General features: G+C 52.4%; 2 protein-coding genes across 6 annotated transcripts in view; both read right to left on the reverse strand.

The window, feature by feature from the left end:
* The window catches only part of OSBP2 (oxysterol binding protein 2), a 135,470-nt gene extending 119,643 nt beyond the window's left edge, over window positions 1-15,827 (reverse strand). The window contains exons 1-2 of one of the 2 annotated variants that reach the window (XM_074606029.1): window positions 15,465-15,824; window positions 7,845-7,922 (exon numbers count right to left, since the gene is read on the reverse strand). In XM_074606029.1, coding sequence (XP_074462130.1) covers window positions 7,845-7,922; window positions 15,465-15,745 — 359 coding nt within the window. In that variant the 5' untranslated portion in view covers window positions 15,746-15,824. Of the gene's footprint in view, window positions 1-7,844; window positions 7,923-15,464 lie in introns of both variants that reach the window. The other variant, XM_074606032.1, reaches the window with a different exon arrangement.
* Window positions 15,828-18,469: 2,642 nt separating this feature from the next.
* DRC10 (dynein regulatory complex subunit 10) lies at window positions 18,470-25,271 on the reverse strand. Of its 4 annotated transcripts, none has more exons than XM_074606318.1 (5): window positions 25,239-25,271; window positions 23,638-24,438; window positions 22,151-22,384; window positions 20,372-20,443; window positions 18,470-19,127 (listed from the first exon to the last, which is right to left on the reverse strand). In XM_074606318.1, the coding sequence occupies exons 2-5, from the start codon at window positions 24,301-24,303 to the stop codon at window positions 18,843-18,845; spliced, it is 1,257 nt and encodes a 418-aa protein (XP_074462419.1). In that variant the 5' UTR covers window positions 24,304-24,438; window positions 25,239-25,271; the 3' UTR covers window positions 18,470-18,842. The 4 variants fall into 4 exon arrangements, with proteins under 4 accessions (XP_074462419.1, XP_074462417.1, XP_074462416.1 ...); XM_074606316.1 differs by having other exon boundaries at window positions 24,791-25,247; XM_074606315.1 differs by having other exon boundaries at window positions 23,638-25,244.
* Window positions 25,272-26,715: the final 1,444 nt, after the last annotated feature.

Genomic DNA, 26,715 nt, shown 5'->3' on the forward strand with positions numbered 1-26,715 from the left:
GCCTCCGCCCAGCAAAGGATCACATCCACAAAAGCAGCATCAGCACTTCGTCCAGTCACTACCTTTCATTTCGTCAGCCACTTTGGGAAGCCAAGGCACTTCCAAAGGAGCCTGTTGTACACATACCATGAAGGCAAGCAAGGATGAACGAGCAAAACCCCATTTCGCACACACGGGGACCTTGCTCGGGCAGGCGACCCGCTCCAGCCCACCCAGCTCAGGCTCTGGGGAAGCAGAAGGGTTTTGCTGGCAGGTGCCAAAGCCCCACTGACAGGTCCAGGCCCTGGTGCTTCATAACAGGCATTGAAAAGCCACCGTCCTTGAGTGCCTGAGAGCTCCTGTCCAGCAGTTCCCGTCAAAGGGACAGGGCTGGGAACAGCTTATTTTTAGACCTCAGCAACATTCATTTCCGTAAGAGACACATCAAACCCTTACCTTCTCCAAACGCCTGCCTCCTCTGCCTCTCCAACAACTTCCAAATTAGACTGCTTGACACAGAATAACGAGATTTCTGTTTGCTAATTGGGACAATTTAAATAAAGCAAGCGAAGAGCTAACATACACGGGGGCCACAGCCCGTTACTTTGCCAGTGCAGAAAAAAGAAAAGTGAAAACAGGAAAAGCAGAAAGATATTTGCTGTATGCCTGAACGGCCATCAGCGCATTGATGCACATTTCCCCAGTACGGTACGAGATAGGGATAGTTACGCCGTTGAAAACAAAGACTGACACGTACAGCCCAGCACCCGAAGGAAACAAGTTCTCTGAAGCTTTTTCACGGCTTTACATTTTCTCCAGCCAACAGGAGAGAGAGGAATTCTGTTGCGTAGCTTTAAAGTATAATATATTGAAGACCAAACATGTATACTGAGGCGTTAAGGCAGGTCCTATACAACAAAGGCCAAACTTGGTCTAAAAGTCTGCCTACATAGGTGCCTCCCTCCGCTTCAGCGCACCCACGGAGGTGCTGGCAGGACAGGGACTCGTGTCCCATGTCATTCTAGCAGCCACAAGGAAGGACACTGAGCCCCGAGCCCCGGTGGGGTTCAACGGATAGACGGCTTCCCCCAAAGGAGCCCAAAGCCCTGCGGGATGGATGGCGAGCAGCCCCAGGGAGGAGGAAGACCGCGGCACAGGAAGGCAGCCCACCGCTTCGCTGGTTTGCGGAGCGTAACTTCATGCAGGTGAAAAACAACGCTGTGCTCATCCTCCTCCTTTCTTCCCAGGATACCCCCAAGTGCTTTTATGCATGAATATTCGCTATTTTTTTTCTTACCTTCTCTGCCCATTTTTATTTTTTTCTTCTTGTAAGGAGGCGCAGGAAGAAAAGCAGGTTTAAACCTTCAATTTTATTTATTTTTTTTTTTTTTTTTAACTGTTTTACCCAAGGTAAAAAGAAATGCTGTAACAGGGAACAGAAGGCAGGCTGCTGTAGGAAACATTTCCGCGATCTCACATCAACGATTAAGGAGCACACAACAGCAAAAAAGCAGCGAAATACTCTTTTCCCAAGTAAGCGAGGTACATCCCATCACATTCCTGCTTGGTTATAATACTAAACGAAGCTGTTCAGCCGACACCACCCGCACACGGGAGCAGATTCTTTTTATAGAGCTCTGCCGCAGCAGCAATGCCACCCTTGAGGTTACACTGAAGAGGGAAAAGGCGCGCTTTGCACCAAGCGGTACCACGTGCCTTCACCCGTCTCGATCACAGAAGCGCACTGAACCTGGGCACTGATTTCAGGCGCTGCTGCTAGGTTTACATCCCTAGGCTATAAGCTCGCCCTCGACACATCATACATTTCCACTGTGGTATTGCCTTTGTTTTCGTCCTGTACAAAGCCAACAAAGCTCCGGTTCGCAATTACAGCAAAAACATTTAGGGCAAATGGCAGCTTTGCGACACCAAGCAAACCCCACCCCCTAAAAGCCCCATCACGCCTCAAGTGGCGGGTCCCACACCAGGCTGAGCTCTTGCATCTTGCACTGTTCTCCTCCTCCCGCTGATGAAGGTACACTCAGAGGAGAGGGGAAAAAAGGCAGCGGTCCCAGAAACACACTGCAAGCTAAATATCAATAATTCACATGCAACTCTTGTATATCCTCTAATGGCTCCTCAAGTTTCACCTTGGAAAGCCAAGAGGGTTTTCTGATGCAAGACTTGATGTCTTGCATCAAGCAGGTGGAGGGAGGTCATCCTCCCCCTCTGCTCTGCCCTGGGGAGGCCGCATCTGGAGTGCTGGGTCCAGTTCTGGGCTCCCCGGTTCCAGAGGGACAGGGAACTGCTGGAGAGGGGACAGCAAAGGGCCACCAAGATGCTGAGGGGACTGGAACATCTCTCTTGTGAAGAAAGGCTGAGGGATTTGGGTCTCTTCAGTCTGGAAAAAAGGCGACTGAGGGGGGATCTTATCAACACTTATAAATACTTCAAGGGTGGGTGTCAGGAGGATGGGGCCAGGCTCTTCTCAGTGCTGCCCGGGGACAGGACAAGGGGTAACGGGCACAAACTTGACCATGGGAAGTTCCATCTCAACATGAGGAGGAACTTCTTTGCTGTGAGGGTGGCAGAGCCCTGGCACAGGCTGCCCAGAGAGGTGGGGGAGTCTCCGTCTCTGGAGACATTCCAACCCCGCCTGGACGCGTTCCTGTGCCACCTGCTGTGGGTGACCCTGCTCTGGCCGGGGGCTGGACTGGGTGATCTCCAGAGGGCCCTTCCAACCCTACGATTCTGTGATTCTATGTGCTGTGGCTTATTTTCTGAAATTTCTTATTTTTTCTTTCTCAATTTTTCTTGTTTTCTACCAGGGAACCTCTGCTGATGCAGCAGGAGGAGGGAAGCATGAGCTCACCTAACACTGCTTTCTCCACCAAGTCCTGCACATCTTGGGCGCCAACCCCAGCAAGACGATGTGGGACCTGAAGCCACATAGACCCCGCTGCAACGCAAGGTATCGATCCCAGGTTTGGGCAGCACAAAAGCCTGATAGACAAAACCTGATCCGATAGTCACGTCTGGGCAGGGAATATGTTTAAAGGCATTCCTGCTGGCAATACGTGGGCTTACTGTCACACACACACCCCGTGGGTTATTAACACTTCGTTCGTTGTATGTAAAAATCAACAGCAGTCCCATAAATAAACCCCAACTTGTAAATAAAAAATACACCTAATGGTAACAGTGGAGTTTAGTTAAGTGACACGAGACAAAGGGCTTGCTAGATTTACCTGATTTCCTTTACACGGCAAACAAAACCAGCGAAAATATTTAAAGAATGGTGCGTTGAATGCGAGACAAAAATCTAATTCCCTCCATACCTGAGACGATGCCCCGCTTCAGGGTAACGCCAGCTGTGCTTAGAAGCCAGCTTACTATTGGCACTTGAGCTAGTTACTTTACAAATTCTTCCTTCCTAAAACTACAGGAACTGTAAATCACGGAAACACCCTGGACAAAGTTCACCCCACCATTAAAACCACATGACATTGAAAATTACGTGGCTCTTACTCCCCTCACAACCACCCAGCCTCTCCCGGCGAGACCCAGGGCACAGCAGTCATAGAATCACAGAATGTGTTGGGTCAGAAGGGACCTCTAAAGGCCATCTAGTCCAACCCCCCTGCAGTGAGCAGGGACATCTTCCACTAGATCAGGTTGCTCGGAGCCTCATCCAGCCTGGCCTTGAATGTCTCCAGGGATGGGGCCTCCACCACCTCTCTGGGCAACCTGGGCCAGTGTCTCACCACCCTCAGTGTAAAGAACTTCTTCCTCATGTCTGATCTAAACCCACCCTGCTCTAGTTTAAACCATTGCCCCTCGTCCTATGGCTCCATGCCCTTGCAAACAGCCCCTCCCCAGCTTTCCTGTAGGCCCCCTTCAGGGACTGGAAGGGGCTCAAAGGTCTCCCCGGAGCCTTCTCTTCTCCAGGCTGAACCCTCCCAACTCTCCCAGCCTGTCCTTACAGGAGAGGTGCTCCAGCCCTCGGATCATCTTCATGGCCCTCCTCTGGCCCCACTCCAACAGTCAAGTCACAGAGGAAAGCTCTGCTGCCGCGCTCCCGGCGCTGCACTACAAATGCGTCACTGCCTCCCTGCAGCATCCGTAGGGATTCTTCCCTAAAGCTCTATGCTGACAGCAGAATTTTAACTCTCAGCGTCATTAAGCCTGTTACAGGTCTTGCGCACTTGGAAATCAAATGTTAAAATCCTGATGAAATCAGTCTCGTTCCCACGGCACGTGCTTTATGCTGTCTCTAAAGCAGGGGATGACAGGTAATACATTAACCTGTAATGTCCCCAAAATGGAGAATATCGGATGCCGGCAGCCAGAGAGACATTTCATTACTGCGCTGTAAAGGCAGTAATGGGCAGCTTAGGGCTGCAGATGTGAAGTAGAATTCAATGCAATCCAGTAATTATGGACCTTATCTGTGCTGCAATACAGTGCTGCATCGCCTAAAGGTACTTAGAAGCAACAGTTCAGGGCTTGATGCCTACGGGCTGTAAAGAGGAAAAAAATCAGCTTATTGCAGGGCAACGAAGGACGACTTGCTAGACCTCTGCAAGTCAACTTCCAAATTTAAAACTAAACTTCCAAGGAGATTGCATCCATAGGTTCTCCACTTGAAAGCAGAAGTCTTCACTGATTTTCTTGTGGTGTAAGAGAAAGGGATGGAGAGGAAGAAGTAGATGCCTCACCCAGGGCATACTCAAAGTCTACCTACATAAAAATCCAGACTACTCAGAAGACAGTTCAAGGGCAGCATCACAGCTGGGACATCCCAGAGACTACACAGGCAAAAGCAAAGAGGGAAGAAAATGCTAAAATTTCTTTCAGCTCCTAAGCAAATGCCACTCCTAAGGGGATGAGAAACCCAACCAGGTTTTTACCTCCCCAAGTGTCCCAGCTAAACACTATATTTATTACAAGCTTTAACTAATAAAACCATGATATACCAGTAAAACACAGTTTAATCACATCAAATCACGTTCATTTGTATAGCCTTGCCAATCCTCAGGCTGTCCCAGCATCAGGCAGAAGTCCTTCCCACAATTTAGGGGCCAACTTGTAACCTCAGAGAATAATACCGTACCGCTTTTTTTTAAAAAAGGTAGTGCAGCCACAAGCAGCGCAGGAACGGCGAGCTGGAAGGGCTGGACGAGTAACGTCAGCTTCTTCAAAGCCAAACTCTTGGTGCTATTAAAAAATCAACTTCAGAACCAGCACAGAGCGCACGGGGAGACGGCATTGTTCGAGCCATGCTGAAAGCATCAGCGTCCCGATTCCTCACCAAAGCAGCTTTTCAGATTTATAAGTGGCCTACAAGAAAGCTGGGCAGGGACTTTTTACAAGGGCATGGAGTGATAGGGCGAAGCATGATGGCTCCAAACTGGAAGAGGGGAGACTGAGATGAGATGTGAGGAAGCAACTCTTTGCTGTGAGGGGGGTGAGCCCCTGGCGCAGGTTGCCCAGAGAAGCTGTGGCTGCCCCATCCCTGGAGGGGTTCAAGGGCAGGTTGGACGGGGCTTGGAGCAACCAGGGCTGGTGGGAGGTGTCCCTGCCGAGGGCAGGGGGTGGAACGAGATGGTCTTCAAGTTCCTTTCCAACCTAAACTATTCTATGATAAGTGGATCCTGCTCGTTCCAAGGGCAAGGCACAGAAGAGCCCCAGTCAGCAGGGGACATACCCTGCAGCCCTCCCCACCTCCCACGGTTGTGATGAGATTCTCACCCATGGGGCAAGTGGAGCAGGTACAACGCGAGGTGAAGGACGGAGTAAACCACTGCTCTGCAAGCCTCCATCAGCTCTCCTCACTTCCCATTTGGAGACCTCCCCACACCGCTCTTTCCATCAGGCGCTCTGCACTCCCCAAAACCAGCCCCCAGCGATGGCTGCCCATCCCCAAATACTGCCACTGGAACATGAATCAGGGGGAAAAATGAGTAAATGAGGGTCTCGCGCTGCAAAACCCCTCTAGCAGGAACAATTCAGGGTCCCGTGGAAGCGGGAGAGTCTGAAACAGCCTGAAGTGTCCAGACAGAGGAATCACTGGTGCTTCCCCAGCACTGCCAGAGCAAGCCGTAGACTTCACGTGGCTTTTCTTCAACCTCCATCATACCCAGAGAGCTGAAAACAAACTTACCAAGTTTTAAGTGTCAAAAACCAAATAATGAGAGAAAGGTACATTAACTGAGTCGGGAAGGCACCTCAGGAGGCCTCAGGTCCAATCTCCTGCTCTGAGCAGAGGCAACCGGGTCAGGCAGCACAGGACCTTGTCCAGCCACAGCCTGAATACAGACAAGAGCTTCTTCCACCTCTCCAGGCCCCTATCCCAGTATTTGGCCCCCACTCCCAATTAAAACATGTCTCCTCACGTCCATGTAGGATTTACCATGCTCTGGTACCAGCCCACTGCCCCCTCCTGTCACGAGCAGAGCCAGGTCCCACCATCACGTAGCTGTGGGCAGCAGTAAGGTCTCCCCTGTTCCTCCTCCACTCCAGCCTGAGCACGCCCCCATCCCTCCATCGCTCCAACCTCCTCCTGGGGAGCCCCAAACTGGTCCCAGAGCCCGCACAGCCCCCCTCGCCCAGTGCTGAGCAGAGGGCACGGTCCCTTCCCTCCACACACTGGCTGCACTTCTACGACCAGCCGACCTCTGATGGCTCCTCCTCACTGTGTTGTCCACCCAGACCCCCCAGGGGCTCTTCTGCAAAGCTGCCTCCCAGCCAGCCACCCCAGGGCAGGGCTAGCGTTCGCCTCTGCTGAACGCCACGAGGTCCCCATCATCCCGTTTCTCCAGCCTGCCACAGTCTCTCTGAAATCCAGACCTGCCTTCTGACATAGCAACCTCTCTGCGCCACCGGGGATCAGCCGCAGACTGGCTGCGAGTGCGCTCACCCATTAATAAAGACATTATAAAGCAAATACTGGGACTAATGCGGTCTAATCCTATCATGTCCACAAAAAAGAAAATAATCAAATTATACTTTCAAACGCTACACACTAACAAACATCAAACGACACAGTACTGCTCATCGATCCTTGATGGGATGTATGGGTGCTGTGAGCATCGACACCACACCAGCTGCAGAACAGGGTCCTACACATTGTCACAAGACCATGAAAGTACGATACAATTCAGCAGCGTGAGCGGACGGCGTACTGTGCATGCTCAAGGCAAATCATACAGGATTAAGACGATCATCACCTTTTGTGCCATTGCAAAATGACTCTTGGTTTGAGCACTCTCTGCCTTCCTGCTTACAAAAACTACACCCCAGCAGAGATTCAAAGATGGGGGGCCTGCAGCAATCTCACCAACACAGACTGCGGAGACACGGCCGACAGGAAAGGAAAAACTGCTGGGATAAAATAAAGCCATGTATCGGTTTCACCTGACCACACACTATAAACCTGCAGTTTTTGCTCCACGAGCTCTGCTGGGGAACAGCCCAGTGGTAACTCGGGAATAATAAACAGCAGCTAAACAGCATCCAGCATCAGTCACAATAACACGCACTTGGAAACCGCAGAGCTTGAAGGTCTCGGTCTTTTAAAAATAAAGGATGGGGTTTCTGAAGCATACAGAATGCCTCCGAAAGGGACTTCAAACTAAAGGCTGGAACTCAACTTCATTAACTCCTAACAGGCTACAGGCATAGGTGGCACCCCCACCTGCTGCACATCATCTCCACATTTTTAAGACAAAAAGCTGCTTCTTGAATCACATAATGCCCACTCATGTGCAGTCCCTCTGGAGATAAGGGGCATGTCTCTGTCCTACTGGCATGAGCACATCTCAGTCACCCGTGTCCATGCTGGAGCCAAATACACCCAAACTCACCCTGTCTTCTGAACTGGGACCGGTGCATTTTTCACCCGTTTCCAAGAAGAGCCATCACTCCTGACAGTTGCAGAAGACCTGAAAAAAAAAGTTTGTGGAACTACCCCTGTGCATTTCACAGAAGAAGAGAAACTTCAAAAATCGTGAAGATTTACAGAAGCGGCAAATTAGTTGCCATGGATACTTTCTGCTGTGACAAATACTCTAATTCTGTGCTCGGCTGAGTGACAGGCTCAAAGCACCAAGTCAGCTGGGAAGCACACAACTCCTGAAAACGCGGCTGCACTTACAGCCGTAAGTCACCAAACGCCGCAGGGAGCGTCCCTGGAGAAACAAAGCGCGTCACCTGAACGCACGTCCCGGCAGCAGGAGGCCAAGTGTCCTCCCAGAGGAGCATTGCTGCCGGGCCAGGGTTACTACTGCCAGCCCGTTATCACATCCCACAGCTATGCCATGGAAAGAAGCCGTTTGCTGTGCTTTAAAAGACCAGGCAGCTGCGGTGTCGGTACCAATCAACAAGCCTAAAGAAGGTCTTATGCACACAGCAGTAATATGCAAGCAGTAGGTGTAAGGGCCAAAATCTCCCTGCTCTGTTCCTTATAAAGTGCTTAGCAGAATCCAGCTCTAGCTATTAACAGGAGATTAAGAATCGCTGCTTTGTTTTAAAGACGGAAAAGAGAAAGGCTCCCACCACACCATATTTCTCTTCACATGCATTGCAGAGGCTGCTTTAAACTGCTGCGTGTGCCCAGACAGCACTCTTCATTTAGAGAGATTTGGAGAATTAAGACTATTTTTAGGGAATGAAGGACCTCCCCCTGAGTCACTGTAGGGACATACATCTATCCGGTAGTGATTTCAATGCAGAAATACCCTTGGAGAGTTAGCTAAAAGGTTAAGGGGGAAAAAAAAAAGAAAAAAAAAAACAGGAAAGCTGACAGAAATACAACTTGGCCCAAATGAGCGTGAAAGGAAGGACTGGTGGATGCAGGGCAGAGACATGCAACAGCTCACTCCTAACACGGGCACAAGCCAGTCGATACCGCTGACGCGGCAAAAATCCCACCGCTGCCCACGTAAGCACTGTGAACTGCGCGGCATAACCTGGGAGCAGCGACAAACCCACACTGCAGAGAGGTCACACCGCTACAAGCAACATCAGCTGGTGACAGCAGGAGGCCGGGATGACCGAGGGCAACAAGCCACGTTCCAACCCCGTACTGCCAGGAGCCCCGGTACCCCCCCAGGAGCCCGTGCTTGCAAAGACGAAGCAAGTCGTGTAAGTAACGGGTCCCCTGTAACGGGACCAAGGAGGAGATCTGTTCTGCTGCCATCCCAGGGCTGCCGCTGCCAATCGAATCGTGCCACTGGCCCACAGTACCGCGCTTTCAATTTGCATCTTTAATTCTGAGGCTGATCCGTAGGTAGCCTGAAGGCTCAGCGCTGGCATCCTCGCACACATGCCTGTGTGAGTCAGCAATCGCTGACCCAACAGTAACACGCACATCCAGCTTTGTTATCCTCCAGCTTTAACTCCGTCTGCCCAGCCTGCAGTTGTCAGACAGCGAAATATTAGGTAATTAATTATTCAACAAGCTTTTTGATTGAAACCAAACACAGGCTGATGTAAAATGTAGAAAGATCCCTTCCGAAGTGCCATAGGAACGATTGAAATAATTGAATGGCATAACAAAGATCTGAAGGGAAGTTTAACACCCGCAGCCAGCTCGAGTTTTGAAGCGCTATCCTTTTGAGGGGACAGATCTGGAGGATGCTACAGCTCGGCGCGCTGCCTGCCCTCCAGCCAGCAGGCTGGGACAACTCACATTGCAGGGTGACAACCTGAGCTGTCGGCCATCAGCGCTACAGCTGAAGAGACCCACAAGACAAGAGGGCTCTGATATTACTGCATACTTAGGTTACCTAAAATTACCCGTGTAAGTTACCTAGCTACAACACAATTTATACGTAAGCATGAAACAACACAGAAAATAAATTCCACAGTCTGACGTGCTGCAACATAAAAATCACCCCACAGATAATGAAGCGAGTTACAGTGCTCTAAACACTGCACGTTGCACTGACTGAAAACTCCTCTTCGGGAGGAAATCGGGTAAGCGAAAAGGGATACTGCAAGCAAAAACACAGCAGGTTTCTCACATTACTTCTGACAAGGAAGATCAGTTCCTTCGCCACTGACTCACTGTGGGTACAGAGGATGACAGACCGTGCAAGCACAAATTTAAACCTGTAATTGGAGCAAAATAAGTCAGAACTGAACGCATATTACCCTGGAAAAAGACAGGCATGGGAGTTACAGCCAAAAGGCAGGTGACGCCAGTCACCTCAGACAGCTGTAACGCTCCTCCAGCAGCACGCACCGATGGAGGGCCAACCTGAAGGCTGCCAGCAACTCCTCAGGGGTGAAGAAAGCCACTGCTGTCACAAAGCAGCAGCCAGCCCACACAAGCCCTCGGCTGCAAAAGGCAGAGCTGAGCAGCAGCCACCAGCAACGTTTGGGAGAAATGCTGGGCCGGAGCAGCGCCCTTGCCCTGCGCTCACAGGGGACAACGGAGGAAGCTACAGCAAAGGCGTAACGACACCTACGTGTTCTCCATTAACAAAAGCTGGAATGAATAAGAGCAGAAATGGGCGACAGGCATCCTACTCTCCCAAAGCATGGGAGCAGCTGAGCCCATAAATATGCTCCATACCTGCAAACAGCTCCAGGAATTAGAACTGTGGTGTGAGCGACACCACCTGAAGTTCACCATCGACCTTGAGACAGCAACGCAGGCTGCAGGCGGACCGCACAAAACCAGAATGCATTGTTCCTTCTCAAAATGCAGCTCCGCACAAGGCAACCGAGTTCCCTCTACTACAATTTCATCGAATGAAGCATTTGGGGCAGCATACTCGATTTAAGATTATATGGGTAGAAATAAAAGCATGAAGATAGCTCATAGCTCTTGTTGGCGGTTTGCAACCAGCAAGAATACTACAACCGAAGGAACAGCTATAAATATCCTGATACAGTGCTAATAATCAGGTTGTGAGGAAAGCACCCGTTAGGAATAAGATCCACGTCTCACGCTCTCCCACAGCATCAGCAGCAGTTGCTGTTTGGAGTCAAGCGAGCCCAGCTCCCCCACCGCAGCACTAACCCAGGAGCGGAGCAGTCAACGCCTCACAGGAGCAGCCCAGCAAAGAGCATCGCTCACCACGGCCCCACGGCAGCACCCCAGCCCTGCTCGGACTCGCTGCATCCCAACGGAGCCACACGAGCACCGCATCCCCGGTTACAAAGCACAGGAAGATGAGTTTCCTCGAAAACGGGCAAACAATGATCAACAGCAAAGCACCATATGGATAAAGCGAGTACCGTGTGAAAACAAGATGACTGGGAACATGAGTTATTAAAATGCTGTTTAAAAACAAGTAGCTCCAAGTCTCCACACAGCTACAAGGCTGTCCTTGAAACCTGCGTGCTCCAGCACACCGAGGATGACAGTCAAGGACATTCACCTGCTTCCATGTCTGCAGAGGGACAAGCTGTTATTAAAATCATTCTAGGAGAGTGTAACTCTCTCCTCAGATACAAACTAAATATAAGGAAACATTCTTCCCCCAGGTTTGGTCCAACGCTGGAAGAGGGGCCCAGAGGGGCCATGTAATCTCACACCTCAGAGACATTCAAACCTCAGTAGCTCAAGGCCCTGAGCAACTTCATGGGGCGGCCCCATGTTGAGCAAGGTTGGACCAGTGGCTCCCAGGGGGCTCTCCTGGAAGCCATTAACTCCTCCACGACTCGAGAAGCTCCTGCCTGCACTCACCGCCTCAGCTTTCAGCTGGAGTCTCAGTACAAGAAGCAGGGGAAAAACCCCTCTGGGTGGTACTCAAGACCGTACAACGCCAACCAAGGACTAACTGCTGGATAAACCAAGCTAGTGAAGAACGCTGCCCTGGGAAACACAGCTTTTCCAGGGAACCGAGCTGCCCATGCCCTCCACCTCGGCAGGAGAACAACGACAAGGCAGCTAAACCGCCTCGGGCACCCATCACTCCTCTAAGAGCAGACGAGGCACGGGGAGCTAAGGCTGCTTTCTGGTGAGAAGCCTGTCACTGCACAGCAATGGCCAAACCACACCCCGCATGAAATGGTTTTTCCTTCTCCACCTGGGTTTGGTTTCCACAGAAAGTACTGCTGAAGGCTCTTCAGACACCTAACCCGCGAGTAACGGGCTATGGACCAAACCCCCAGAGGAGACAACGTGGAACTCAAGCTCTTTGAAATATGAGAAAGCTGCTCAGAGAAGACAACGCTCATCTGCAGCATCGATCACAAGCCAGTCTTTGATGCATTAATACTTACCTGAAGATCCTCTCTAAGCTCCTTGAAAACACTTATCTGTTCAAGGTGATTAGATTCTCCTGTAGAGGCGTGCTAAGTATAGATAATGATAAACCCGTAAGTGGCAGCTTGCCAGAGAGTTTTGATCATTAGCGAGTCAAACAGACTAGTTGTGCCACGCTTAAACTGCCTCCCAACACAGGCATCACCTTTGTGCTGGAGATTTCCAAGTCAGCCAGAAAACTTAGTCAAAAAACAACCTAAGAGGGACAATCAGGGGTAATGAAAATAGTCCAGCTATCTCTTGCTGTGCGACTCCTGAAAGCTGCTAATTCCACACGCCTCACTCCAGAGGAGGGTACCGCAGAAGAAATCTTCAAAAATTGCTCAGCTGTTATCGTTTTCCACAGGTTCAGAGCAGGGAATATGAACCAAAGGCACACGTCCTGCAGGGAAGCTTCGCTGGCAGCAAGACTTGATGTCTTCATAGATTTAGCAAAGATACGGGAGGCTTTAAATACTCCGTTTGGAAAGAACACTCGGACTAGAAGCTTTAATTCAGCAAACTGTCCCTGTGAAACCAACTGGTCAGAAAACAGGCTTTGCACCTGGCTGCCCGAGAAAACCCCACCGAGCAGCTCACAAGCCCACCCACCCGCCAGGGCAAGAGAGCTTCCAGGGCACCGCCAAGGTTTTAACAGCTCTACTCTACCAACAAAAAACTGACCAGTAATCACCACCCAGCAACGTGACGGGATTTTTTTATTTTTTTTTTTAAACTAAGCTGAACAGCGAGCAGCAGGAAATTCAAGTGAAACTAAAAGCTTCAATCTGGAACTAAATCAATACACACAAGGAGGCCACTTGGGCATCACGGGGCGGTTTGTCCAAGTAAGATGACTTTGAGCGCACAAGCAAAATCAAGCTTCTCCTGAATCATGCCCTGATGGACAACTCGCCTTCCAAACTCGAGTTACAGAGGTAACAAAAGTCACAGAGACAAGGAGAGCGCAGCAATTCACCTGCAACGGCATCATTTAACCTACAGAGCCTTGAGCAGCAAGGGCAGAAGAAGAAGAATCTGGCAGGCGCCTTCAGAGCCGGGATGAGCACAAAGACCCAGCAGAACAAAAGACACGTGGCTCACAGAATAGCAAGAGACCTTTACAGAAGTTATTTCTTAAATTCTCTGCACAAAAGCCAAACGAGCAGCAGCCCAGGCGCTGCCCAGCAGCCTGCTCACATAGAAGAGGTCAAGGAAAATGCGCAGCCTGGCGCCTGGGGCTTCCCTTGCTCCTGTCAGTCAGCCAGGTGTCGTATTAAAATCAAAATGCCCATTTACCCTGGATTGTCTCAGAGCAGCGCCCTGCGGTCAGCAGTTTGAGCTGACACTCGATGGGGCGGCATGGCCGCTCTGTAAGAGCGTTGGTTTCGAAGAGTATCATGGAGGCGTTTCTCCATTTAAGAAAAACTTCACCACGTGGTTCTGTACTGTATTTTCGTACTCCTGACTCACAACCAAATTAACTCCGTTCTCATCGAGCCCAACGATGAAAAGGCTGCACAAAAACCTCCAGCGTCACTTTTCCCAGGCAGCTTCTGCGTATCTGCACTGGCTGAAAGCTCCACAAAGTAACAACGCGTCAACTCCTTCTCATGCTGCTCAGAATAATTTCCCTGGGTGTTTTTGTTTGTTGTTTCAGCCTAAAACAGATCAAATTGTCTTAAAATAAACCCAGTTGTTCCGATCTAAAATAATTGTTGAAGAAAACCGCTTGTTTGCTCATGACAGACTTGGCAGCAATACAGGAAAAAAAAATAATCTGACATGGGTACAAGTGGAGCCTTAAACTTCCAACAACCTTTTCAAGCCGCGCAGCTCTGCTGGTCCGGATCTGGACTAGAGTTAAAGAGAATTAGCATACCAAAAAGGATTAAAAGTAAATTAGCTGAATTACTAAGAGGTAACTACATTCTTGATGGGGGTGTTCCTTATGGAGCATTTTTGTTTGGCTCGAATGTTGGGGGAGTGGGTTTAAAGAACTCCAAGTAGATAAACATAGGACTGAACGTCTGACCTCTTACCTGCCGCGACGGGACCCCAGGACACAGGTTCCAGCTCTCTCTTTAGAGTTTATATTAACTCGCTATATAACTTTATATATTAGAGCACTCTTCAGAGTTTGTATTAACACCTGACAGCCACCTGAAGCTCAGGGATCTGCGTCAGGCTACGGGCCATCAGCTGTAGCGGAGAGGAAACCAGAAGGTGAACTTTTTCTCAGAAGGAAAAACAGCTTTTGCATAGCCTTTGCAGAGAAGTCCTCACTCACAGGGTTTGGTACTTTACAGATGTATTCTTTTATAAAGCTCTAACCATCTTTAATACCCGGGATCATTTCCATGTTCTGAAATACAGCCAACATATAATCCACAATACCAAAGGTGACAGGGCACTTGCCTTCCAACTGACAAGAACAAACACCATCCTTCCGAAAGGCTAAAAACACCGAAATCCTACAACACCCATATGGTGACATTTTTACCACTCAACAAGAAACACAAGAGAACCTACTAAGCAGACACCACTCTGGACCAAAGCTCGCGGTCCCCGTCTCCGATACCCTCCTCGCTAAGCCTACAGCCCCTCCGCATGAAGCCATGGTGTCGGAGCAGAGAAAGCCAGGGGCAATTGCGAGTCCCTGCTAATGCCCCCAGTACCTTCTCCTCCCTGCCCCCAGTACGGCAGCCTGCGGCCGGGGCAGCCTCCCCGAGCACCACGGCCCAGGCCGCCCTCGGACACGGCCACGCTCCTGCTTCCAGGCACGGCTATCCGAGAGATTCCCAACCTCTGGAAAACAGCATCAGGAGCCGGTCACCAAAAGAAATCCGCGTGAGGCGAGCAGGGGCGGGTTTCCCTTCGGCAGGGCTGCGGCTGGAGCACCGCAGATGCTGCCGGAGGCGACGGACGGAGACCCGCACCGGACACCCCCCCACACACACCCCCCCCACCGGCTCCTCTCCGCCGCCCCGAAAAATCAAAACCCCGAGTTTTGCTTTAAAAAAGGAAAAATGAAAAAAAAAACAAACTCAGTAAAATCAAGAGGTTTTCGTTCTGCAAAAGCTCGTCCCCCGCCACCGGAGGCATCTGCCCCGGGCCCGGCCGACCCCGGGGGCGATACCGCACCTCGCAGCCGCCGCGGCAGGGCCAGGCCGGGCCGAGCGGCCGCCGGTACCGGCCCGCTCCCCCCCACCGCCGTCTCCGGTACCTGTAGTAGCTGAGGAGCCCGTTGCTGAGCACGAACCAACGGCGCTGGTAGCCCTTCAGATAGTTGGTCCATTTGAAGAGCCAGCCCTTGTAGGTGTCGGAGCCCGGGGCGACGGCAGTGGCGGGCGGCCCCCCCGCCGGTCCCCCGCCGCCCCGGCCCCCCGGCTCGGCGCTCATGGCCGGCAGCTCCTGGCAGGCCAAGCAGGGGACGGCGCTGAGGAGAGAGACCAGCCCGCGAGTGCCGGTGCCGCCGCCGCCGCAGAGCGCGGCCGCCTTCCCCATAGACCCCGCGGCGCGGCGCGGCCCGGCGGCTCCGCTCCCACCGCCCCGCTCCGCTCCGCCGGGACCCGCGGGGGGGGCGGTGCCGCCGCCACGTGACGCGGGGCGGGGCGCGGGGGGTGTGGGAGGGGGCACGTGAGGCGGCGGCGCGGCGCGGGCGCCCCCTGGCGGCGGGGCGGGAAGAGCCCGCGCCCCCTCTCCCCCTCGCCCCCCGCCATTTTGACCCCCGCCGCCATTTCGCGGCCCCGTCGATACCGGGGGGGTAGCGGGGCTTCGCTGCGCCGAACCCTCCTTTAAAGCCGGGCGGCGGCAGGCAGCGAGCGGTCGGTGCCTCGGCGGAGGGTCGGAGAGAGCTCCGGAGAGCGTGGGGGGTTTTGTAGGGCCGAGCTGCGGCCTGAGGAGCCCCAAAGCCCACCATGGTTATGCCATTGCTCCAACGCCACTCTCTAAAAACACTGAAAACCCCACTCGTAAAGCTGTTTTAGGGAGAGGATGACGTGGGGAAGAATGCAAACCAGCAAGCAAACATGGAAAACCTTTGAGATCGCTACGTGAGCACGTGTGGGGCAGAGGGCCGGCATTAGGGACGGCAGTGCCAGGCCAGGGGTCACAGCCCAGCCGGCAGGAAAAGCCCTGTCCCCCTCCCCTGCTCCCCTGCCAGCCCATGGTCCTGGGTTTTATGGTCATGTCTGAGGGCGATCCGTCCCTCTCCACAGTGGCCAGGCGCCATGGGGATCCATGGCAGATGCTGCCTTGGCAGGCATCCCCCGCGTCCACCGAGGTCCCTTCCCGCCGCGCCCCCACCCTCCCCGAGCCAGGGGATCGCCTGTCTCTGATCTCTCTAATCTGCTCTGATCCCCCCTGATCGCATTACTGCTCGCCCATCACCTGCGCCTCTGCCTGCTCGCTCATGACAGCCCCAACCCGCAGCTCCCGCCAGCCTCGCCGGGGTCATGCCGGGCTGAGGCGTGGGTGAAGGACCCCCCCCAGCCCCTGACACCGGCCCTGGAGACATCTCCAATGAGCCCACTTGGCTCCAAGCCTGAGGATCTGGACTAGGCAGCTCCTGAGGTGAAGACTGGGAAGAAGTGGGCAAACTCCATTCACTGCTCTGGACAGTTTCTTCTGCTCCCCAAAGCTGACTGAGCGTTTCCTCCTGTTCTAAAGAGATGCCCCCGAGAGTCCTTCGGCCACAAGCACCAGCGCCTCTGGCACTAGCAGGCACTGAGGCAGCTCTACAGGCAAGAGCTATGTCTGGAAACAATCTGAGAGTACTTTGGACTCCGCAGGCTGGTATTCTCCCATCAGAAGGTGTCCTCAGTCTGTCAGCCAGCTGAACGCCTCTCCAGATAGGCTTTGACATCTGGAGGCAACATCTGGAGGTCTTAGACGAACTCTGAGACAGGGAAGCATCAAAATCAGTGTTCAACAGCCCTTACAACACCCCAACATCCTCTAAAAGCGTGTCCAGACCTTCTGCCAAGAGCTGAAGGGTGGTGGGTGTCTGTGAACTGAAGAGCATCCCTCCTGGTGCAAACACACCCCGAACTACCCACATGGGAACCAACACCTGAAAGTCTCCACGGATCCTGGCATCCCTTGTGGCTGCAAACAAGGAAAGAAACTTCCCCCAGCCATGTCTAAGGAGAGAAGGGCCTCTTTTGATCCTGCTTGTCCCGTCTTTGTGATTCCTCCATGATTCCAGCACCCACTTGGGATCAAGCCCTGCACTGGATTGGACATAGGAGGGCAAAAATCCCATGATGTGTATTGACCGTGTTACAGACATGTCATGCTGACCCTATGACTTTTAACCAAATAAAGAGTAAAGGACAAATCTGTCAGGTCCTTGTGTTCCGTACTCAGTGCGCTGCTGTGGGATCTCCCCCTCACTGCGAGCTCAGCCCTTCAGCATCTCCAGTGACTCTTTGTCCTTAGCAAAATGGGTTTTTGCTCTGCGCTTTGGTTTGCACTAGGTGGTAAAAAGCACCTCAGCCCTTTTGCTATTTAGGAGCTGTGGTAGAGGGACAGGCAAGGGCCGGAGCCTGGTGGCTATTTGGGCTTTGCAGCCATCGTCACTGCCCTCTCCTGGGAAGAGAGGCTGCAAGGAAGGGCCACAGCAATCAGGGGGTGTAGAAATGTCACTGGGAGCCTGGATCCAAAATGCTGTTTGCTCCCAGCCTTGTTAAATCCAAAGAATATGTGAGAGGAGGTGCCCGGGCCTTTGGGGTAACACGTAACAACCTAGTTTCCCTAGAAAATGAAATAAATAAGACACTCTGTGCATGACAGTACCCATGCCCAATTTCAGCTCTCGTGAGCAGGATGGTGAGGAGCTCTGTGGTATCAAGTTGCTACGTGGCTAGTGAAAATGGGAGACCAGGGGAGCGTAAACGCCTGACTCACGGCCCCGTGAAAGAGAAAGGCTGCAGTGTGCTCCTGGGGCACTGGACACTGGAGAATCCAGAGGAGAGCGTGCTGTCAAACCGGGGATCTGCATTAAATGGGGCACAGTTTGCTGCTTGGCTCAGGGAGCAGGACGTGGGGTTGGGAGCAGGGCAGGAGCTGGGCTGTGCCGCAGCCCACCCTTCAGATGGCCCCATCCCAAAAATACAAGCTGCCTGGTCAGGATTTGTGTCGCTTCTCTCACCAATTAGCACTGGTGCTGCGGCTTCCTCCTGTAGAAAGGGACATGGTCTCTCAAATCCACACGAGGAGAAACCCTGTCAGATGAAGGGCCTCATCCTGCCCCAAGGAATGAATTTATTGCCACCTTCAGTAAGAACAGCATGGAGCCCTGACACACAAGCAAGGAGACTAACGCCAAGGAGACAAGCCAGGAACCTGCACTCCTGGCCCAGTCCATTCATCAGGAGACAGACACCCTCCTCCTTGCAGAGGTAGCAAAGCCAAACCTGAAATGGTGAGACGTCTTCATGACAGTGTTCTCATACAATCCAACTATGAGAGGCAGCCCCAGCCCTGCAGAGCTTGGGCCTTGATGCAAATGCCCTCTCAAATCTAACGCTTTTATCTGGAAGAGCTCAGTCCCACTGGAGTCACCAGCTTTGCCAGGAGGAGAGAGAATAGATTTTGTGCTTTATTTTTTGGTCTTCTTGCCCTTGCCCTTGCCCTTCTTCTTCTTCTTTATTTTTGACTTGTAGAGGGACCGGATCAAGTAGCCTCTCCAGAAGGCCTGGATGCGGGTGGCAGCAAGGGTCAAGGTGTTTAATTCCTTCAATGCCTGCTCCTTCTTCTCCTCCTGTATCCTGCGCTCCTCCTCAATCTGGGAATACTCCTGGAGAAGCACAGCACGTTTCTCCATCAGCAGGGACAACTGGTTCTTCTCCTCGGTGTAGTCAGCATGAACCTTCTCATACTCAGCCTAGCAAGACAGCAGATACCAGGTACAGACATTCTGAGTTACAGCAATTTTTGGGTTCTTAAACCCATCCTGAATCCAGGCAGAACCACAACTGGGAGCTGAGCTGAGCCTTTCCAAAGGGGCTCAGAAAGGAGGCATGTTCCCAGTAACCAGGGAATTTCATGAGATGCCAGGTATTAGTATCTTATGCTCCTCTGAAAAATACCCCCATAATTCTCCCTGGGTTGCAAAGAGCGTCCACCCTCGGCTGGGAACTCTGGCCAGGTAACACACGCAGGTCAGAGCCCCTCCTGCAGATGCTCTGAGCAAAAGGACGTATCGCTGCAGTTTGGGTAAGGCAGAGCCTGCGCTAACAGCTGTGCTAAGAACGGCACTGAAGCCCAGCTAATATTCTGTGCACGGTTGATAGCATGAGAAGAGCCAGACCATGTCAGCCTGGAAAAGGCCAAGGACAGGTCGCTTTAATGGTGTCACTGCACTTCCAAGCTCAGCAGCAGTTTGTGCCATTCCTACGGCCTTTGAGGAAGCCACGTGGAGGTGGAAGATTTGGGGAACCAGCAGTGTGGAGGTGTGTCTGCCTCTGCAAGTTCTGCCCCTAACCTGCCGTGATGCGGTGCTGCAGCCACCCAGCAGACAGCAAACCCTACTAACCACCCTGTTAAACACCTGACAAGGGGGCATCTTTTCTTACAATTAGCAGCCAGCTTTTATCCATCTCCATAAATATGGCAGGAACAGGAAAGCAACTGGGGCTTTCTCAGAAGCAAGGCTGGGGGTGTGCTGATGTGGTTCGCAGCCTGTTGGGGTTGAGTTGGATGCCAAGGCAGCGGTATGCAGGCTGTTCAGTTTCTTATCACGCGGGAGACATCTCTCAAGGGGGACAGCAGAAACAGGAGCGTGATTCGGACACCAGATAGGGCCAACAGGATTGTGGATTGGAGCAAAAGTGAAAGCCCTGTTCCCTAGCATCAGGTGGATATGTTCAACAGAATATAGCAACCCATCTGCTCCCAAATACTGTGGGATTTAGTAATGGATGTCACTTTTTCTAAAGTCAAAGTAGCAGAGAACTGAACACACAGGCAGGACAAAGATAACTTTCCTTGTAAAAGCTGTACTTCTCCTGGATGGAGAGCTGCCCTTCACTTCTGTGGCCTCCTGTGTAAGAGCCACGTGTCCATTTGGACAGGAACCTACGTGAACACATCACCACATGGGAGAACAAAGCACTTTAAAGAGGATACCTGTTTTTCTTCCATGTCTGCGTCATATTTCTGGATCCAGTTCACAATTTCCATCTCCATTCTGCACTTCCTCTGAAACACAAAACAAGACAGGTTCCTTGCGGGCACCTGAAACCTTGTAAAAAGTAGCCTGAGTTAGAAAACAGTGTAGCTTTGAGCTCCAGCATCACTATATTTGAGTAGAACACCTCCTCCTTGTGGCAAGCTTCCTTCAGTTGACACATTTTGTTTGCCCTGGTTTGGGGAATCTCATGGGAGTTTCCTTGAGGCCGAAAGGGCCTCATTGGGTTTACAAGGTGGGGCTGGGTGAGGGCTGAGGACAGAAATGCATCTGAAAGGTGCTTTCTGCAGGAGGAAATGAATATGTCTGATGGAATGTGGGAAGTCATCGACAAACTGGAGCAACCACCCTAAAAATGAAGCAATAAAGAACTGCTAAACATGAAAGCGGGACAGAAAGTATTCAAAAGATGGTGCCTTTTAAATAAAGAGCTATTTCTAGCTGTAGAACAGTTTAACAGTGGCTATACTGCAGGATAACCAGGTATGGGCAGTTTACCCCAAGCTGCTGTGTCTGTGCTCCGTGGAATCATCAAGAGAAAGATCAGCTAGAGCCCATCGCAAGTGCCACACGATTTCCTGTGTGACACTGACCCAGGATGTCACAAGGGCTCCCAGGCCATCGTGAGGTCAGACCTCAGCTATTTAGACCACAAGCACAATCTTGGGCCCCCCAAGGCTAGGACACGTGCTAAGGAGAGGGAGAGGAGACCTCTGTGGTCAGTAAATCTGTCTGCCTGGGCACTAGAACGAGCTGAGCAACTCATCAACAAATAACTGCAGGGGCCTGCAGCCTCACGAGGAACTGCCTGGAAAAGCCACTCCATTAAAGGAGGTGTAAATGGGTAGATTTTGGATTTTGTACTGCGGCTCTAACTTGCGTTTGCTGCTTTGTCAGTGCCCAGCCCCACTGCCCACATCGTCCAGTGCAAGAGTGAAAGATGCCCCATTACCGGCGTGTGCTCTCCTGCCCGCGGGAGGCCAGTGCTTGTTTGGAGTAAGTAGTAAATAGGAGCGAAATGAGGGGGGGAAATGCTCTTTTTCCAGTTGTAGATTCTCTGTGCCCTGTGTCACCAGCACGCTCTGCCCAGAGCAGCGCTGTTGACGCAGAGGCCTGAGCCTGCCTGCTGCTGCTGTCTCCTCCTCCTGTATCTGCTCAGCGCTGCGATAAATCGCATTTCCCCCTCATTCAGCCCAATCCCGCTCCTTGGCTCATGTTTTCAGCAAAGTGCCAGACGGAGTAGAACTGCTTAGCTCCCAAGATCAGACTCACTCATCCTTGACTCAACCTACAATCAACTCTAAAAGACGGCTTTATATAAAGCCAGTATTATGTTTGCTCTGCTTACCCTACACCAAATCCCTTCTTTCTTAACATTTGCCTTGCCTATCTTGCTGCAGCCTCACTGCTCTGCACTCTGACTCGACCACAACCTCTCTAGCGTGCAGTATCCCACCGCTGTGTAGAGGTGTTTTCAGAGCTACGCAGGCAGGAGGAGGACCTGTGAGCAGGCTACTTCCCTGCTGTCACTGCAGGCTTGCTTTCCACTGGAATCAGCAGAGCAAGAGGACAGAGCAGGTTATATTCTGACAAACAGCATGTGCATCCTGCCAGGAACTAGCAGGAACCAAGTCCTTACTTGCAGCAGCCAGCAGCCAGACCTGACAGCACTACAAAAGGTTTTAAATGTCCTGTTCTGAAGCTCTCCCCCGGTTTACCTTTCGGAGAGCCAGCTCTGGCATTCGATGCTCCACCACAAGTGCGTTGAGTTGTGCTCCTAGCTGCTGGATGTCCTGCTGTAGCCTGGCACACCTGCCCTGGGAGGCTTGCAGATCCTCTTCACGCTGTTTTTCTGCTTCCTGCTTGATATGCTGGATGCCGGCCTGGTAATCTTTGGTCAGATGTTGCATGCTGGTTTTGAGGTCTTCAATCACATTGTCCTTCTTGTGAATCTAGACCCAGAAATACCATCGAGAAAAGCCGGTGAGGCATGAGGTGGGCAGGAGAAGTAAGGCACCTTTGCAAAGGTGGAGGAGATCTAAGAAGACACCCTGCTGATCTGGCAGCAACAGGGGCCTGCCGCTGCTGGCTGAGGGGACAGAGATTTACACAGGGTGCTTTGGAAACCTTCCCCCGCCGCTCGTCTGTGAGCCTGTGAATAAAGGTAGAGAATGAACAAACCATATTAAGACCCGCTGGCACTGCCATCGGAGGAACAGTCAAAACCAGAGCCACCGGAGCGAGCCCTGAGGCTCCCTCGAGCTTTGGAATAGGCTCAGAGCGGCTGTCTGGGGGACACAGCTCAGTGCGCTGCCTGCGAGAGAAATCCTCAGCTGGGAGCAGTGGAACAGATTTATTCATGATGCCCTGGACAAGCTGCCAAATCGCACATAAAAATCTCAAGTGTCTCGATTCACAGATCTCCAAGGAGCGGAGGGAATGGGGAAAGCAGGCCCTTGTCTCCGTTAGCACCATTCAGTGCAGCAAGCACATGACAAAGCCTTCCCCTCTGACCCCTCTTGCAGGAAGGAGAAAGAAAAGCACATGTATAAAACAAAGGATTGGTTGTCAGGAATTCAGGGGCTCGGATGCTGGCACAGCCGTGGACTCACAGAAAGAGCCTGGGAAATGCCCGTTGGTTTATCCGTACCTCAGCTGCCTTCAATGAAAAAATGAAGAATTTGTATAATCACATACTAATCACAAATGCTGTAAGGCAGCTAGGATTACAGAGTTGGAAGTCACAGAAATGTTGATTTTAAGCAAGAGTGAAGACAGGGCAGATATTAAAAATGGATTTTAATCAGAGCAATCTCTCCCTGGAATGACTTTTCATCATTTCATCAGCAATGAATGAAGTCTCACGCTGGCAGCTGACATTGTAGCCCTGCCAAAACACTACCGCAGCAATTTGTGCCTGTCCTGCAGCTCCTTTTTAAACTCAGTGACTTGTATTATTTAGGTTGGCTGGTGAGAACAGGTTCAAAACATGCCAAGTTCAAGTTGAAAAAAAAAATCAGGCATGGAATAAGCATTTTTCGTTATATATTACAATGAAAATAGTATCTTCAAATTTAGGATCTGGTTTAGACATCATTTCCGTAACTTCCTCTTTAAGAACTGCAAGAAAGGGTTTGTTTTTTAGCTTACCAAAGTTTTACCTCAGTAACGCTTTGTTGGAAAACACATTCCCACAATATCATACCTCCTCCTCTTGAGTCCGGATTGCTGCTGCCAGTTCTGCCTGTAAAGCTGTGATTACTTCAGTGTTTTTCTTAATCTGGAGGGACATGTCTTCCATGAACCGAATCTTTTCTTCCTCTTCCATGGGACTAGTCAGGAGTCTCTCAAGCATGAAATTCCTGAACTCCCCAAAGGCTTTGATGAACTCTTCAGCTGGTGACTCTCTCTCCCAGACTTTGTGTTTCAGAGCCTGGCAAAGCAAAGGGTTGGCCAGTAAGAGTCTCAGGACATTCCTAACAGAACATTTCAGACGTTGCTCTAGCAAGCAGAGACAGCCCTGTTGTTCCTCAGCTCTCATGGTGTCATCTTCTTCAGAGCTGGAAAGCAGGCGCTCCATTTCCTTTGAAAGCTTTTGGTGCTCGATCAGGTTGTTGGTGATCTCGGGTCCCAGCATATCAGTAAACCTGTCCAGAGAGTCGATAATACGTGGGATCAAACTGCTCAGCTCCAGCTTGGCAATCGTCTCATCCAAGACAGTTATGATTCTTTCTGTCTCAATGGTATCAGGTTTTAACCGACGTGTGATCGTTGCCTTCTCTGGAGTTTCCATGCCCTTTACCAGGGGCTTGTCTCTTTGCTTCACATTCTGAGATGATATTTGGAGCACAGCTGGATCCCCTGTTGCCATGGCTTCAGTTAAACACTTGTGAGTTGAGCGCACTGAGGTCTAGAAAGGACACAACATCTCCTACACAGGGCGGGACTCAGTCAGAGAACATCTCTGCTGCTTCTGTCACATAGTCTTCTTTCTCAGATTTTATCTCTAAAAGGAAAATGTGGTGACATTGTTAGAGAAACCACGTAGTTTGTGAAAACGTGGGAGTTTCAGATTACACCGGAGTTCTCCCTGAGTCTGGGCACAGGGTCAGGACATGGGGTCGTGCAGCAGAAATAGTCTCTATCCCAGAGAGGCTGATGAACACCCATGGGAAGGGAGGAGAGTAATGGACTCCTGGCTTTGCAGGGTGGTGGGGAGAAAGCTCCCAGCTCCTTCTGAGGTGGAAGGTTTAGCTGTATTGCAGCTCTGCAGTCCTTAGAGGTGTCTGCAGTGGGACTTGCAGGTCCCTGGGGCCACCTTGGAGGGAAGGGCAGGACTCCCGGTGTGAAACACGCACCTCCATCCTTCCAGGCCTGGCACTGCCAGAGCAACGAGGTGGGAGAAGGGGTCTTGGTGCCCAGAGGCAAGAGGAGGGGGCAGTGAGGGGGCAGAGGGCAGCTGACAGGGAGAGAAGGGTCCCCTCCGTGCGGGTTTGGGGGCAGTGGCGTGCCAGGGGAACCCAGGGCTGTGGGAGAGTCAGGGTTCGTGGGGGGTTCCCTGGGTGGGAACCCCCGGGTGAGGGTCAGGAGGCCCGGGGGGGTCCGTGGGAGGAGGATCCGAGGGGGCGTCTGAGGGGAGGCCCGAGGCCCGGGGGGACAGCAGCCCAGGGAGGATCCCGGGGGGTCGGGGGTATCTCAGGGGTCGGCTGCCGGGGGGTGTCGGTCCCGGAGGGTGTCGGCCCCGGCCCCGGCCCCGGCCCCGGCCCCGGCCCCGGCCCCTCTCTCGTTCCCACCGCCCCGGCCCACCCTGCCGCCGCCGGAGTCCGCCGGTTGCTAGGCAACGTAAACGGGGGGGCGGGGCCTCTCCCGACAGCCTATGGGGATTGGCGCCTGCCCCGCCCCGTGCGGCGCCCACACGTCCGCGTCGCCCCTCGCTTGATGGGCAGCGCCGCTGTCCAATGAGGAGCCCCGCGGCGGCGACGGGCAGTGAGGGGGGAGAGCCGCCATCTTGGCGGCGGGGGCTGCGGGCTCGGAGAGGAGAGCGGCGGGGAGCGGAAACCCGGGAGGAAGGAACGTGCCCCTGTGGAGAGGGGAGGCTCCTGCTTTGCTTTTCTAACACCTGTGTAGTAGAGAAGAGGCATCCCGAGCGGTGTTTGCTCACAGCAGCGTTCTCTCCGGGCCCGCTGGCAGTGCATTCCTAAGAGTCCTAAAAATAAGATGGAAAATAAACTTTATACCCCCCGAGATCAAGTCTCGCAGGCCCGGGTCAGTCATAAAAGAGCAAAAATGAATTAGGGGCAGTGTGTCAATGAGTCAGTGCCCAGGAGCACTGAGGGGGCTGGCGGTGGCACTGAGCGCAGGGAAAGGCCTGCCAGTGGCCCGTGGACAGACAGACGGAGGTGACGGGAGGACGAGGGAACTGGTGGCCGAGCCATCCACAGCAGCCACCGGCTGTGACACGGAGCCTTTGCCGCAGGGCCTGGCTGAGGAGAGATTGAGCGTGCCACGGTGAAATACCCTCCGAGGACACAGCGTCTTCACACGCCTCAGGCAGGCTGGGGGTACGGAGGTCGAGACCGTGTTGCAATATTAAATCAGGCAGAATATAGAGTCTGAGGGGGGTTTGAAACATGAGAACACCAGCAACCAAGAAATTACCCCAACTGGACTATTAAAGAAGACTGATTTTGTAGGGCTCTGCACTCGGGGCCATAAAGGTACTAATACACTCCAGCTGATGAAAATGCTGATGCCGCGCATACCCAATTAGTTGGTTGCTCGTGATTTAGCAACGTGTGAATAGAACACGCTGGCCCTTGAAGGCTGAGCACAAGCCCTGCCCTCGTCCTGCTGCGCTGTCAGCATTTGGGGAAGGGAGGGCTTTGGTTTCCAGGAGGAACCTTGGCAAAATGCGGAGCGCCAGCCTGGGCTCCTGGTGGTGCCAGCTCTGTCCTCGGGGGCAGGAGCAGGCATGAAGCAGTGGCCTGGGGCTGTGGCACCCCCACGCAGCCTTGTCCCAGGTCTCAGCCAGCCCAGAACTGTGCACTCTTTCCCTGCATGAGCAGTCCCCTTTATTTCTGTGCATAGCGTGTCCGAGGCCGTGAATAAACCTCCAGCACTGGGGACTGTGCCCACTGGTCCAGCACGTCACTGGTTATTAATTATAGCCCTACACAAAGCAAACTAGGGTCTGGTGATGGGAGATGCAATGGGACTACCAGGGCCAGACTTTTAAGGCCTGGCACCGGAGAGGGTGAATGAGAGGACACCCATGGAGGGGCCA

This window comes from Larus michahellis, chromosome 13 (assembly GCF_964199755.1).
Source record: "Larus michahellis chromosome 13, bLarMic1.1, whole genome shotgun sequence".
NCBI lineage: Eukaryota > Metazoa > Chordata > Aves > Charadriiformes > Laridae > Larus > Larus michahellis.